This window comes from Pelodiscus sinensis, chromosome 1 (assembly GCF_049634645.1).
Source record: "Pelodiscus sinensis isolate JC-2024 chromosome 1, ASM4963464v1, whole genome shotgun sequence".
Taxonomy (NCBI): Eukaryota; Metazoa; Chordata; order Testudines; family Trionychidae; genus Pelodiscus; species Pelodiscus sinensis.
The window spans coordinates 155,334,281-155,349,442 of NC_134711.1; the positions used below are offsets into that span (position 1 = coordinate 155,334,281).

General features: G+C 44.5%; 1 protein-coding gene across 2 annotated transcripts in view; it reads right to left on the reverse strand.

Annotated features, from left to right (window-relative positions):
* The window catches only part of HJURP (Holliday junction recognition protein), a 42,215-nt gene that overhangs the window by 23,850 nt on the left and 3,203 nt on the right, over positions 1 to 15,162 (reverse strand). For both annotated transcript variants that reach the window (XM_075908304.1, XM_075908300.1), the window contains exons 3-5: positions 14,498 to 14,562; positions 12,478 to 12,502; positions 5,053 to 5,108 (exon numbers count right to left, since the gene is read on the reverse strand). In XM_075908304.1, coding sequence (XP_075764419.1) covers positions 5,053 to 5,108; positions 12,478 to 12,502; positions 14,498 to 14,562 — 146 coding nt within the window. The remainder of the gene's footprint in view (positions 1 to 5,052; positions 5,109 to 12,477; positions 12,503 to 14,497; positions 14,563 to 15,162) is intronic.

Here is a 15,162-nt window from a genome sequence, read left to right on the forward strand (position 1 = left end):
AGACAATCGTCTAAATAAGGGAAGATTGTGATGTCGAGACGCCGAAGGTAGGCAGACACAACCTCCAGGGACTTGGAAAACACTCTCGGCGCTGCTGAGAGTCCGAAAATAAACATTCTGGATTGGTAATGCTCCATGCCCACTATGAATCAGAGGAGACCGCAGCATAATGATTGTTTTCTTCCTTCTTGAGCGTCTTTGGTTGTGGTTTTTTTTTGTTTAGGGCTACTCTAACAAGCACGTGTAACTAGGATGAAGATTTTTTCTTTTTAAACTGAAGTATATGAACTACAGGCGGTCCCCGGGTTACATGGATCTGACTTACATCGGATCCCTACTTACAAACGAGGTGAGGCAACCCCGCACTAGCTGCTTCCCCCCAGCAGACCAGGGAGACGCGAAGCTAGCGCCCTCCTCCCCAGCAGATGAGGGAGAGACAGAGCGGCTTTTCTCAGCAGACACCTCAGCTTGAGAATAAAGGACTGAGGGAAGTGAGGTGTGGGAGAATAAAACTGAGCTCTGGAGAAATGTTTGGCTAGAGTTTCCCCTACAATATGTACCAGTTCCGACTTACATACAAATGCAACTTAAGAACAAACCTACAGTCCCTATCTTGTATGTAACCCGGGGACTGCCTGTATAACTAACAAAACAACTACTAACAAGAACTGGTGAATGAATGAAATAACTATTTCTATTTCTACTTCTATTTTCCCAGTCTCCTCAGAGTGGAGAGGGAGTTCATCCTGACTGTCTGCGGCCGGTTAGAAAGGAACTGACGGGGCTGGACCGCACTCCGTGAAAGGGTGCAAACGGTGCAAGACAACACGCGCGCATGTGCGGTCCAGCTGGGCTACTGCTGATGAAGATTCTCTGGACTGCAGCGCTGGGATGAGCCCGACACCTTCAGTGGAGCACCCACAGGGAGACTACGCGATGAAGAACAATACTTTGAATGGTAATGGCAACTCTCATAAACTTCATAGACTTTGAGAAAACTTCGATAGCATTCACAGGATCAGCCTATGACACATTCTGTGAGCATATGGAATCCCTCTCCATATAAACATTATCAAACGTCTATTTTAATAGTGTTGATCACAGTGAGCTCAGTTTTGAAGTCAAAACAGGAATACATCAGGGATGTGTCATGTCAGCAATCCTCTTAAACAATGCCATTGGCTAGATAATGCAACATAAAACTGAAAATATACTAAGAGGCATTAAATGGACACCCTTCTCAACCCTTGAAGACATGGATTTCACAGATGATCTCATTCTCCTATCACATACCTAATACCGTATACAAGAGAAAACAACTTAACTGGACTACAAATCAATCACAATAAGACAAAAAATGATCTTTAGTATTGCCTCAATCACCAGTATGGATAGAGGATTATGTTCTCACCAATGTAGCAACATTGACATACTTGGGTCACACTATCAGCCAGGAGAGTGGATCAAAATAACTAAAGCCAGCAATACCTTCAGGTGCATAAAACCAGTCTGGAAATCATCAAAATACAACATAAAAACCAAATGCAAGATTTCTCAGAGCTATATGCTTTTAACGTTTAAATGCAGAATGCTAGGGAATGTGTACAATGTGTCCAAACTGTCTTCATTCTGTACAACCTGCTTCAGAATAATCCTTGTATCTTTTGGCCCAGAACCATCTCAAACCAAGATCTATTGATAGAGTGTAGGCAAGAGGATATGAGCACCATCATTACCAGGAGGCACTGGAGATGAATTGGCCATATGCTTTAGATGAAAACTGATTCTATCACCAGAGTAGCAATAAGATGAATACCTGAAGGCAAGTGAAAACAACATGACAAAGAGTTGTGGAAGCTAAGCTGAAAAACATTGAAAACTTGCCAGAAACAGACAGGATCGGAGGTGCTTCGTCACAGCCCTTAGCACCAGAGGCTTAATGGGAACAGGTTGATAAATTACAGAGACTAAGTGTATGAAGGCTGCCTTGCAAAATGGTCGGGAAGTTTACCAGTAAGGAAAAAGTTTACTCCTTCATCCCCTATTATGAGAAGGTTAAAAAAAAAAAGCCACAGATCTTCTCTCTGTCAATTACAATTGCTTGAACAGAACTTTACAAGACTAATTAATCTACTGCAGATGCTATTACATGATAGAGAGTCAAATGAAGTTCTCTACTGAAAGAAAGAGATTGGCTATCTGCAACTGGTTTTCTTGAAAACTATTTTAGTATTTCCCAGATGTTGGGAGTTTTTTCCTACTTCCAATGAAATAACTGGAGTCAATGGCAAAATAAAATAAAATAAAATAAAATGAAATAAAATCACAATATATGCAGATGAGATCCTTAGCTGTTTCAGAATCAATTTTTAGTAACTTTTACAATTCAATGCAAATGACGCTCACAGACAAACAGCTTTTTTCAATTAACATCTTGCAACAAAGGTTTTCAGGATCTATGGTAAAACAAATCTAAACACCATTTTTTAAAATCTAATTTAAAAAAATGCACTTTAGAATGAAGACAACAGCAAAATGCAGACAACTTATGATCCTGAGACAAATAACTAGAAAAACAATGTAATTACCTAAAGGATGCAACAAACCCCATGAAATCTGCCACACTGAATTTCAGATGGGCTACGTCTAGACTGGCATGATTTTCCGCAAATGCTTTTAACGGAAAAGTTTTCCGTTAAAAGCTTTTGCGCAAAAGGACTTTTGCCCGAACAGGAGCAGCATAGTATTTCCGCAAGAAGCACTGATTTCTTACATGAGATTGTCAGTGTTCTTGCTGAAATTTAAGCGGCCAGTGTAGACAGCTGGCAAGTTTTTCCGCAAAAGTAGCTGCTTTTGCGGAAAAACTTGCCAGTCTAGACACAGCCATGCTGTTTTACAGTTGCTCTTGAGGAGTGACTCCCAAAAAGCAACAAACGCTTAAAAAGCCCAGAGTTCTCACATTAAGCATAAGTAAAGTTAAAAAATACCCAACCCATTTGTGGAATTCAAAGCCAACAAGAAATGATTCTGTCCCTTTAGATCTGCGGTGTCCAACCCACTAACCACTAGCCATATGTAGCTATATTTGGCTGGTTTAGTGTGGCTAGTTCACTGTAGCCCAATCATGTCAAACTCAAAGTCTACTGAGGGCCGCACAAATAAAAACGGATAGCTATCAGGGCCACCAAAGAAAATGTACCTCTATAATAATAAATTATTACAATTTTCCAATAGACTGTATTTTATAATTTTTCAGGTCTTGTTTATAATACAATAATTTGATGTATAAAATTGTTTATTTTCCTGTACAAATAATTTTTCATTTAAATATAAATTTGAAGTACTTTTTAATTTTTTATATGATACGTAACTTGTTTTGTTGAAATAAAAACAAGTATAGACTGTGGTTAATCAAATAGAACAGGCTTCTGTGAAATTTCAGATACTGTGTAAGTGAGATTTTGCATAAACGTATAATATTCATGCAATTGCAAAAAACTGACATTTATCGATATAAAATTAATATATATATTTTGTGATTTTATTTGGGAATAAATAAATAAAAACAAAATGTTATCAAAATATCCCCCACGTCTCCCCCAAAGCCAGGCACCCTCATTCTAACCCAATACCCCTCTACTTCCCCAGAGCCCCCCCCTTCCTACTCTAACCCAATGCCTCGCCCCTCCCCCAGAGCCAGGCACTCCCAGCCCCCCCAATCTAATGCCTTCCTCTACCCCAGAGCCAAGCCCCCACCCCACCTAATGCCTCCTCCCTCTCCTAGAGCCAGGCCCCCCCAACCTAATGCCTCTCTCCTGCCCCAGAGCCAGGCACTCCCAGCCCCCCCAACCTAATGCCTAGGTCCTGCAGCCGCAGCCACACATTTCTTCCTCAAGCGCTGGGGCAGCGTGAGCATAGTGCCCAACTGTGAGCCTGCCTCCAGCATCCAGCCCCTTCCACTGCCTAATTGCCAGCCCCAGGACATCACCTCCCTCTGCCCTAGCTCAGCACCAAAACCCTCTGCACACTGCCCCAGAACACAATTCCCTCCAAGACTCTGCAGTCCCTACTAAACCCCTCCCACAGGTCAAAATTCACTCCTGCACCCCTACTCCCTTCCTGATGCAGCACCTTAATCCTCTGCCCAAGGTCATACACCTGTACCCCACCTAAACTTCCTGTAAGACCCCACACTTTCTCCTGCACCCCATTCCCTAATCCAAGCTCCATCCCAAACACCCACTGCCTCTGTTGAGAAGTATGGCCCTTGACCACTTTCCAAAACCTTGAAGCAGCCCTCCAATCAAAAATTATTGCCCATCCCTGTGATAAGGACATGGGGAGGCATAAAACCCATAACAACTGCAGGCCATCTTTGCCCTATTGCTTTAAAAGACAGAAGAAGTGTATTAGATTATCACAATAACTATGAGAATAAGTTTTGTTCCCACCCATGAAGGAACATGTACATACAGCAATCACTCTTTTAAAAGGATAAAACGGGCTGTAAAGAAGGCATGTGTACCCAGCAGCTGGGTCACAATATGGGCAAAACCTGAAGGAGATAAAGTGTGGCAAAATCTTTGCAAAAATAAAATACACGACTGAACCAAAGTGTATTATATTGTAATGGATAAGGAAGAAAACATCCCAATTTTTTCAAAAAGATTTTATCCCTATCAGACAGCATGACCGTTTTATTCAGTAATTCACACACTCATTTTAACTTAGGCTATTCTAAAAATCAGAGTCCCACATGAAAAAATAGATCATAGCAATTTACATAGTCATACAGCCTCTCTCCGAGTTACGAACGAATTACGGACCAAACACTTGGCCGTAACTCGATCTGTTCATAACTCGAACCCCATTGAGTTACATGCGACCGCGCTGTTCGTAAGCGTGGGTTGCATTCGTAACTCGGGGGCCGCCTTTACGACCGCTCCATGGGACCTTTGGTCGTAAGTGTGAACAGTCGTAACTTGACCATTTGCAACTCGGGGAGCGGCTGTATATTAATGTCCAACACATTCAACCTTATGGTGTCCATACCTGATGTCCTTTTAAATCTTCATTTTCACAATCAGAGATCCAGTGTTTTCTTATTTCTTAATTAGAATGCATGAAAAAAAAAGACATTTATATTAGAATGTGATTACTTAAAGTATTAAGATTTACATCCAAAATCTGATTTAACTAATTCCTCATTTAGACATAATTATCTATAATTAAAGTATTTTCCAAATAAACTCTGGAAAGGTTTAACAAATGCAGCACACACACAAAAGAATGAAAGACACCCACAAAAGAATGTATGAATGACAAAGTTAGACACTCAAGTCTCTGTGATAGAAAGATGCAAATTATTTGTGAACCTCCATTAATTTCTAGGAAGCCAATGCTAGAACACTTAAGCATTTAACTATAGTTCTATTAACCTCATTGGGATTACACAAAAGTCAAAGCTGTATACACACACACACAGGGTATGTCTATACTACAAAGTTAATTCGAACTAACAGACGTTAGTTAGAATTAACTTTCATAGGCGCTACACAGGCAAACCGCTAGTTCGAACTTAATTCAAACTAGCGGAGCGCTTAATTCGAACTAGGTAAACCTATTACTACGAGGACTAACGCCTAGTTTGAATTAAGTAGTTCAAATTAAGGGCGGTGTAGCCACTTAATTCGAACTAGTGGGAGACTAGCCTTCCCCAGCTTGCCCTGGTGGCCACACTGGGCACCACCAGGGAAACTCATCTGCCCCCCTCCCGGTCCTGGAGCCCTTAAAGGGGCACGGTCTGGCTACGGTGCCCATGCCAAGTGCAAGCCTGCCAGCACCCAGCCAGCAGACCCTGCACCTGGCACGGCATGAACCAGCCACCCGCTGCCACCCAGGTCCGCAAGCCTACCCAGGAGCCTACCCAGGTCCGCAAGAGGCGGGCACCCACCTGGTCTAGTGCAGAGATCGTGGACCTCATCCACGATCTCCACACTAGGCACAGGAAAGTGGCCGTCTAGGGCAGGATAGCTGCCAGCCTGGTCACTCAGGAGCAGGTTGGCATGAAAATCAAGGTGGTCCACTGAGACCCCCGACCCTGAGCTTAGAATGGCCATACTGGGTCAGACCAAAGGTCCCTAGCCCAGTTGCCTGTCTGCCGACAGCGGCCAACACTAGGGACCCTGAAGGGGAAGGACCGAAGACAATGACCAAGCCATTTGTCTCGTGCCATCCATCTCCAGCCTTCCACAAACAGAGGCCAGGGACACCATTTCTACCCCCTGGCTAAAACCACTCCATGGACCCAACCTCCATGCCTTTATCTAACTTCTCTTTAAACTCTGTTCTAGTTCTAGCCTTCACAGCCTCCTGCAGCAAGGAGTTCCACAGGTTGACTCTTTGCTTTGTGAAGAAGAACTTTCTGTTATTAGTTTGAAGCCTGCACCCATTCATTTCATTTGGTGTCCTCTAGTCCTTCTATTATGGGAACTAATGAATAACTTTTCTTTATGCACCCTCTCCACACCACTCGTGCTTTTATAGACCTCTATCATATCCCCCCGTCTCCTCTTTTCTAAGCTGAAAAGTCCCAGTCTCTTTAGCCTCTCTTCATATGGGACCTGTTCCAAACCCCTGATCATTTTAGTTGCCCTCCCCTCTCCCACCTCCTTTTCCCAGTCTCCCTGAGTTTTGTTCAATAAAGAGTTTCTATTTTTGAACACACGTGTCCTTTATTTTGTACATCAGGAAGGGGGGGGCTAGAGAGGGGTAAGTGGAAGGAGGTGAGGGAGGAATGGGGTACGAGCCTCCGATGGGGAGGACTGGGATGGCTCTGCGGGCTCCTCGGGGTGGAAACTCTCCTGCAGCCCCCCGATTGACCCCTGCCCCCGGATGGCAGCCTGCGGCAAGTGCAGCCGGGCTGATGGCCGAGTGCTGTGATTGCTGAGTGTGGGCACTCCAAGCCAGGACTACTTTGCAAGCGGGGCACCCCTGAGAACTGTCTGTCCGGGGTGGGAGTCGGGTCCCTTTAAGCACAGCCCTCGGCTAGCCTAAGACAGCAGCTCTACGCTCTAAGTCCTAATCTGATGCCCTGCCGGCACTGCTTTCGGCCATCCTTAACCTCGGTTCAGGGTCCACTCAATGTGCACATGCTAGTTCGAATTAACAAAATGCTAATTCGAACTAGTTTTTAGGACTAGATGCACTAGTTCGAATTAACTAATTCGAATTAAGTTAGTTCGAATTAGTGCTGTAGTGTAGACATACCCACACGTTTTCAAAAATCTGAGCCTATTTGTATACATTACAAGTAATATTTGCTGCTAAGATACATATAATTTGCCCCAAATGTATGATTAACATTTTTAAATGTTAAGGAGAGATTTTCCGGGAAACTAACTGCCTTCTGTACTTACTGAAGTCACCCCATTAGTTCTGGACTTTTGTAAAATCCCTTCTCGCTATGAAGCTTTCCCATAAACATTGGTTCCTAACATATTTACTCAACTTTTAAGTTGTGCAGAACATGCATGCTACAGAAAAGCAGTTCTCAAACTTTTTGGCTCGTGGCCCACCCTGCTCAATGCAAACCTTTCCATGAACCACCAATTCATAATGGAAACTTGCCATTAATTACACAATTAGGCCCGAACCATTTTGCTAGTGCTGCAGCTAGGGAGAATGGTTTAATTTAACCAGTAGGAAAAGAAATATTATTTGAAATTATTAAACAGATTAAGAGCTTCAGCTTTAACTTTCTCATGTTTATCAAACTCATCTAGCATTCCCATCTAGGGGGAAAGGAGCAGGGAGGACTGAAGTTTAGGGCTTCCCATAGGCCAGATTTACTCTTCTGGAGTTAGTGGACTTTGTGCCCCACCCAAAGCTCTGGGGTAGGGACAATAATGAGGGGTTCAGTGTGCAGGGCAGGGCTGCCAGTGAGTGGGATAGGGGTGCAGGATCTGGACGGGAGGTGGGTGAAGGTCGGTTGGGAGGTGGGACGCATGAGCAGGCTTGGAGTACAGTGTCTGGCGTGGGCGGGGGGGGAGGCAGGAGGATGGAAACAAGGGAGGGTACAGTGCGTGGCCAGAAGGGAAGATGCAGGAGCAGTGGTGGGTATAGGATCAGGCAGAGGGGTAAGGTGCAGGGTCTCAGTGTGGAGGTTGTGAGGAGGGTGGGAGTGCAGGTTCTGGGAATGAAGGGAAGGGGGAATCTTTCCTGCCTTTGCGACCCCTTTTGCTCCTAGGCACAGTGTTCCAGGCACAGCCTCCCACTGGCTGGATTCCTGCCAATGGGAACAGCAAGAAAATCCTCCAACTTAAGAAGGGGAGCAGCAGTGCACAGAGCTGCTTCTGGCTCCACTTCCTCATGAGCTGCATCATGCAGCAAGGCCCGGAACTTTCTCCCTGCCTCCCCCCCTCACAAGTGGGAAGCCAGAGATGATACTCCAACCTCTATGGGGAAAGTAAGGGACACAAGACTGGAACGCTAGTGTGGACTCCCTGCTATGGGGAGAGGGAGGGAGGAGAGGCTGAGTTTGACGTGTGGACCACCTGGAACGCTGCCACGAACCACTGGTAGTCCATGGACCACAGTTTAAGAACCAATGCTATAGATACTATAAATTATGCTCACAGCATAAGCATTTCTCTTTTTAAACAGATTTAAAAGGCTTACACTATAGTCATTAATTTGCTTTTTTAGGTAGATTAAATATTTATATTACTACTAAGTAGTAATTACAAGTTGCAAATACTGTTAAAACCATTTATAAAGTTCTAATGAAATGCAGCAAGCCTTATTTTTGTGTTCTTTGCATGGATTATTTATTTAGTGCCCAAATCCATGCTAGAAAGCAAGATGACTGAGAGCTACATTTTTAGCAATAAAGAAAGAAACATACAGTATCATAAATATGCATGTCTAGTTTCAAGTGCTTTAAAAAAACAAACACACACATACAACTTGTTGCCTTTTGTGTGCTCCAGATACCTGCTTCAAACCGATGATTACATTAAATGAACACTATTACCACAATCTGGCATCTGCTGATGTTTCCAGATCTTAACCTTTCTGCATTACTTCCCCAAAACCATCTTGCAATTTTCAAGAATGCCACTAGTGAGACTGGGAGCGACACCTCCACCTGCACACGTAAATGTGGGTTACCGTATCTTCCCTGTTGCTCCCTGAAGTGATACCAGAAGGTAGAAGTCCTCTGCCTGCATTTCCTGGTACTATCAGGAAGAGGGGAGGCAGATTTTCTTTTTGGGGGGTGGGATTGGGCGGAATTTGCACCTACTACTTCAGGAGCCATTTTATGTGGTTTCCTATCTTCCTGGTATAGTTTAGGCAGCCCATCTTAGAACAGCTTCTTCCTTTACAAGTTGTACTTTTCCTCCTTAGTTTAAGGGGGCACTTGGCCTCCATCCCTGTATATTAATTTTGTTTTTTTTTCTATGAGAAGCAAAAGCATATGTAAGCATCAAAACCAAACGGAATTTGCATATCCTTTTTCGAAAATAGAACATAGTTTAGACATAACCATACGTTTGTGTCCTCTATATAGCACGGCACCAGGTGGGAATAAGACAACTGACCAGAAGATCTCACAGCTATTTGCTGTCAGCAGTAGAACGGTGTCCCTCTAGAATCTTGGGTTCCAGATCAGCTCATGAGAGGAACATGCTCTAATGTGCACAGACTCTTCTGCCCCACTCCCAGATTTACTCATTCTGCCTTACTCCCTCCTCAACTTGTCTATTCCAGCCTGTCTCTTCCTTACTTGTGGCCCCTTGTCCCAAGACCTGTTCTCCTTGCCTATCTAGTCCAAAACTCTTCCCCTCAGGCTTCACATCATGGTCCCGCTGCTCTTCTTGTGGAGCCAGTCCTAATTTGCCTCCTTGGCTCTTCAGTGAATCTAAATCTTTCTTTCTACCACATCCCAGCATTCCCTTCCCTGAAGGTCTCCCAGTCCAACCAATCCTAGTGTTCCCCTCCTCAGCTCCTCATCCAGTCCCAATGACTAAATGCAGTGGTCCCCAACCTTTTTGTGGCCAATAGCACATTCATATTTTCAGAAGAATGTGGCAGGCGCCAACAATTTTTCAAGGCTTATTTTGTACATTAAATAATACAAAAACCATAATATTTAATATTACATAATATATGAATCCATAAGATAAAAAAGGTAATTTTACGTGTAAAAGGTATAAATTATTCGGCAATTACTCTTTCACCTTACCATGTGAATTTGCTATTTTCATATTAAATGTGAATTGGGTAAATTTGATAGAAACTTAATTTAGTTGGATATTTTTATTATATTGTAATTCATTTTTAAACAAAATTCTGCATTAATAAAAGGGGGGAGAGGATGTTCAAATGCTGAGCAAAAAAAGCACCCTGCTCCCCCAAGAAATCATGGCACCTTTAAATCTCACACTTCCCATCCCCACCATCTGCTGCCATGTCTCCTCCCCTTGCTCCATCAGCTCCCCCTGGTGCCTGCCTTCCCCCAACCTCTCACCCTCCTCTGCTATCCTGACTCCTGCCCTTCTCACTGCCCTTAGCCCTCCTGAGACCTCCCCCCTCCACCAGCCCGTCTCTCCCCCCTGTGCCCACTCCTCCAGTAGCCCCACTCTGATCACGTGAGCTACTCCCTCTCCTAACACCTCCCTCTACACACCTACCCTGCCTCTCTCCTCTGGTACTGGTCCCTCCCCTGCAGATATCTATCCTTCTGCTTCACCCCCAGAATCCCCTGGCACCTGCAACTTCCCTTACCCCTGTACCCTTCTGGTGCCCCTCTCCCTTCCCTCACTGCCCCGGCCCCCTTTTTCCCTGATGCCTACCCCCTCACCACCCTCTGCCCCTGTTCCCCTCATGCTCCTGTACCCTCACATAAGATTTGCTCCATCCCTGCCTTCCTCATGCCCATCCCCTCTTTCAAGCTTTCTTCTAGCACCTCCCTCTTCCCCCTCTAGCCCCAATGCTCTTACCCTCTCCTCTCCCAGCATCACTCTGTCCCCCCTCCTGCCCTTTTCCTCATTGTCTCCACTTGGCCCCCTGGCATCTGTCTCTCCTCCGTGCTGTCCCTTCCCCTTTCTTCTCCTGACTTGCCCCCCTCCCCTCAGCACAAGCCCCTTCTTCTCTCACCCCTTCCCCCTATTTTTTCCGCACCCGCACCTTCTGCCTTCCAGTTTGAGTCTGTGATTGGGCCCGGCCCCAGCTGCTTCCGTGACCCCAGACCATGTGCCGGGCCTGGAGCTGGGCTGCGTGATTTTAAAATTTCAAGTCCTGGGCCGTGACGTCACAACACGCCCAGTGTCTCCCCTCTCAGCTGTTGCGCAGGCATTTAAACATGCCACGGATGCGCTCCCTCTGATGTCTTGCGAACCCGGCGTCTCCCCTCTCAGCTGTTGCATGGAGGCGGTGTGCGAGACGAGCGGAGGGAGCGCATGCCGCCACGCAACAGCTGAGAGGGGAGACGCTGGTTTGCAAGACATCCGAGGGACCTCATGCGCGCGCTCCCTCAGATGTCCTGCGAACCAGCGTCTCCCCTCTCAGTTGTTGTGCAGCGGCATATGTTCCCTCTGATAGCCTTGCATGCCCGCTGGGGGGCGAGCACCCAACTTTGGAGACCACTGTTTTAAAACACTGGTGCAGGCGCACATAAATGCCCCGGCAGGTGCCATGGCACCCACGGGCACCGTGTTGGGGACCCCTGACTAAATGTAACTACATTTTAGCAAGGATGGCAAAAGCCACATCCATGGGGAAAAAACCAACACTTTGCAACCAAATTTCATGTCCTTAATCCAAAGCATAAGGGTGATAGACCTTTTCAAAGAATAGGCCACTAGACAATAGAGAGCTAAACTCCCTTATTTTAACCTAGACTGTTTTAGCCATTTTTGAAAGTGATTTGGCCAAAATTTTCCAAAAGGCAGCCTGAGGCAAACATCCAGCATGGAAAATTTCATCTTAAAAGGTGTGGTTGCTATAAGTAACTGAAAACTGTCTTCCAACAGAAAGTTTTGGACAATCTTAACAGCAATGATACCAACCACACTTAACATGTAAGCCCCTCATTTCAAGGTTTTTTGTTTTTTTTTAAATCCACATTTAAAAAATAACCTTTTGGAGCATACATTTGAACTGCTTTCTCCAACAATCTACCTTCTGAAGAGTTCAGATTTAAAACAGAACTTTTAAAAAAATATCCCATAGTAAAAATCACACACACTTATATACATGATCATGATTTTTATAAAGGTATACTAACATGTCCAGTACTGCCACTGTAAAAAGTATTTTCTTAGTGAAAACATCTAAACATCTTTAGTCTTCTATTGCATAGCATACTAAAAGCAAATATATGTTTCTAAAACTACATAAATAGTGATGTGGCATTTTTATTTTGCTTTTGAATAAATGTAGTACATGTGGAAATATGCCAAATGTCTCCTTTACCTGTATTTTTTTGATGTGTCTCCCTCTGCAATTAAAAAAAAAAAATCAGAAAAACCTTAAAACAATGATTTCCAAGACACTTGTTTACTTTGCTTATTTATCTATATGGGCTCTGAATCTGTAAAATACTATTCAATTCCCAACAGCTTTCGGCTGTAGTCTAAGGGGACGTTAACCTACAGAGCACTGAATACCCTAGAATCATCTTACCTGAAGCATCACCTCACTTTCTCACACCATACTGCTACCATTTAAATCAGCAAAGACACACAAATTGCAACTACGGTGGTATATGGGAGCTAAGGAAACAGTACTCTACATTGGGTACCTCAAGAGAAAAAATTCACTCTTTTTTCCTTTAATTTACCCAATTAAAAAGATCCAGATTTGTTGACTTTGAAGACATTCCACTCCGCCCAACTTTTAGAACACGTGTTTGGAAGGAAGCCGAAGGGTTAGTTTCTTATGAAGGTTTGTAATATATATACACACATTTGCTGCAAGGCACCAATATTTGGTTTTTTGGAGTGGAGCAGGGAGAGGGGGAAAAAAAGCAAACAGGCATAGTATAACTCCCACAACAATAAGGAAGAAAATTAAGCCTGGCACGTGCACACTACACAAGAGACCCGACATCTGTGTCAAAGCAGCTGTGCTGTTCTATGCTGGTGGGAGAGAGCTCTCCCATCAACATAATTAAGCCACCTCCAAAAAGTGGGCATAGCTATGTCAGCAGGAGAAGCTCTCCCACCAAGGCAATACTGTGCCACTTATATTGGTTCAACTTTGTCTCTCTCAGGGAGATATTTTATTTACACCCATCAGCGACATAAGTAATAGAGTAGACACAAATCACATGGCAAAGACAATCTGTACAAGAGAATGTATATAAATAAAGCTTGAGGTGAGACCAATGGGGGTCCCAGGGCAGAACTTCGCCAATTAGGGATGTAAAATCCTGATTAATCAGTGAACTGGTTAAATGTTAAGTGTAATCAGTTAACCGATTAAGCGGGATCCTGGAGGTGGGGGGCGGAGGGGGTAGGGATTGAATGACTAGTCATTTCACCCACCCTTGCTGCCTCTATCAGCAAGAGGCAGCAAAGGAGGGGTGAGAGAGGGGGTGCTTCAAAGCGGCAGTGCCGCGTGGAACCTGGAGCCAGACCCAAGGCTTCACCCAGCACTGTTGCTTTGAAACACCATGTGGAGCCTAATGCTGGGCTCCCCAGAGCGTTTCAAAGCAGCATTACTGCATGGAGCCCGGGGCCAGAGGGGGAGGTTCCTGCTCCAGGTTTCACTGCTGCTTTGAAACACTGTGTGCAGCCTAACAGTGGGCTCCCTGTCGCGTTTCAAAACGGTATTGCCACAAGGACCCAGGGCTCTGTGAGGCGCTGCTACTTTGAAACACCACATGCAGCCTGAGGCTGAGTTTCCCCCGCAGTGTTTCAAAACAGCAGCGCCACAAGGACCTGGGATCACTGAGGGAGTCCCCAGCTGACCCTGGGCTTCATGTGGCACTGCTGCTTTGAAACACTGCAGGAGCACAGGGCCAGCACGGGCTACGCCACTGGCCTAGTGCTCCCCGCAGCACTTCGCTTTTGAAGTGTAGCAACAGCCCTAGTCAATAAATAAAAATTTAACATCCTTAGCTGGGGTCCGCTCCAGCCCAGCTGAACCAGCCCCCCACCCCAGTGGGTCTGGAGCAGCCCTTCGCCCATGGGAGGCTGCTTCTGGGCACCAGTTAACTGGTTATCATAAGCATCACCCGTTCATGTCCCTATGGCCAACTGCGATCATTTTATCTCAAGTATACTTTTTAAAGTCAACAGTGATAGGCTGAAGAGGTACAAATTACAAGTGTATTCAAACGGTATTTTCTTAGCAATACTGTTTGTGTTGTGGGCTTATTAATCACTGAGAAATGGAGAACTATTTCTCTTTGATTGTATCATACAAATTATTTCAAATTCCTCTTCTAAAGAAGAAGGAAAACATATGAAGCAAGCAAATTATTAAATACCTTATATAAATTTTTCTTCCATTTTTTAAGGCTTTTTTCTGACACTTCACCCCATAATCGTGGTCCTACATAAAAGAGAACAGAAATTACTACAGACAAGTTGTATGCATTACAATATCAGTTTACACTGAGTAACCCTCTCTGTTGGGATCATGTTAAGTAGTGACAAAATATTATCAATACCAAACACAATGCTGTGTGTTGGCCAGCAATTTATATGAAAATTATTCAGTTTTGTCTTAAACATAGAACTGTATTAAACAATAATGAAGTCAGTATATTCAAAGTTAGTTTCTTTCACGACGTAACTCAGCTCCATTGTTTGTTATAGCCCTGATACAACAAAGACCTAAGCCAGCAGCTAACTTGATAAGAGTAGTCTCATAAAATGCATGAAATTCATGTGGCAAGTACAGCAACTCACACTTGTCATTGCAGGTTTAGAGTTTCATATAATGCTGCAGTTCTTATACAAAACATAAAGTGACCCATTTCAATGAGGTTGCTAGGTCTGAGTTACACTTGCTGGGACCTGAGACTGAAACCGGAGACTTTAGCCCAGGGCCACGGGGTGAGGTTATAGGCCCCCTGCCTGGGGATGACACCCTTAGGCTTTGCTGGCCCCCCTCGACTCCAGCCAGGGTTCAAGTTTCAGTCTCCCTCAT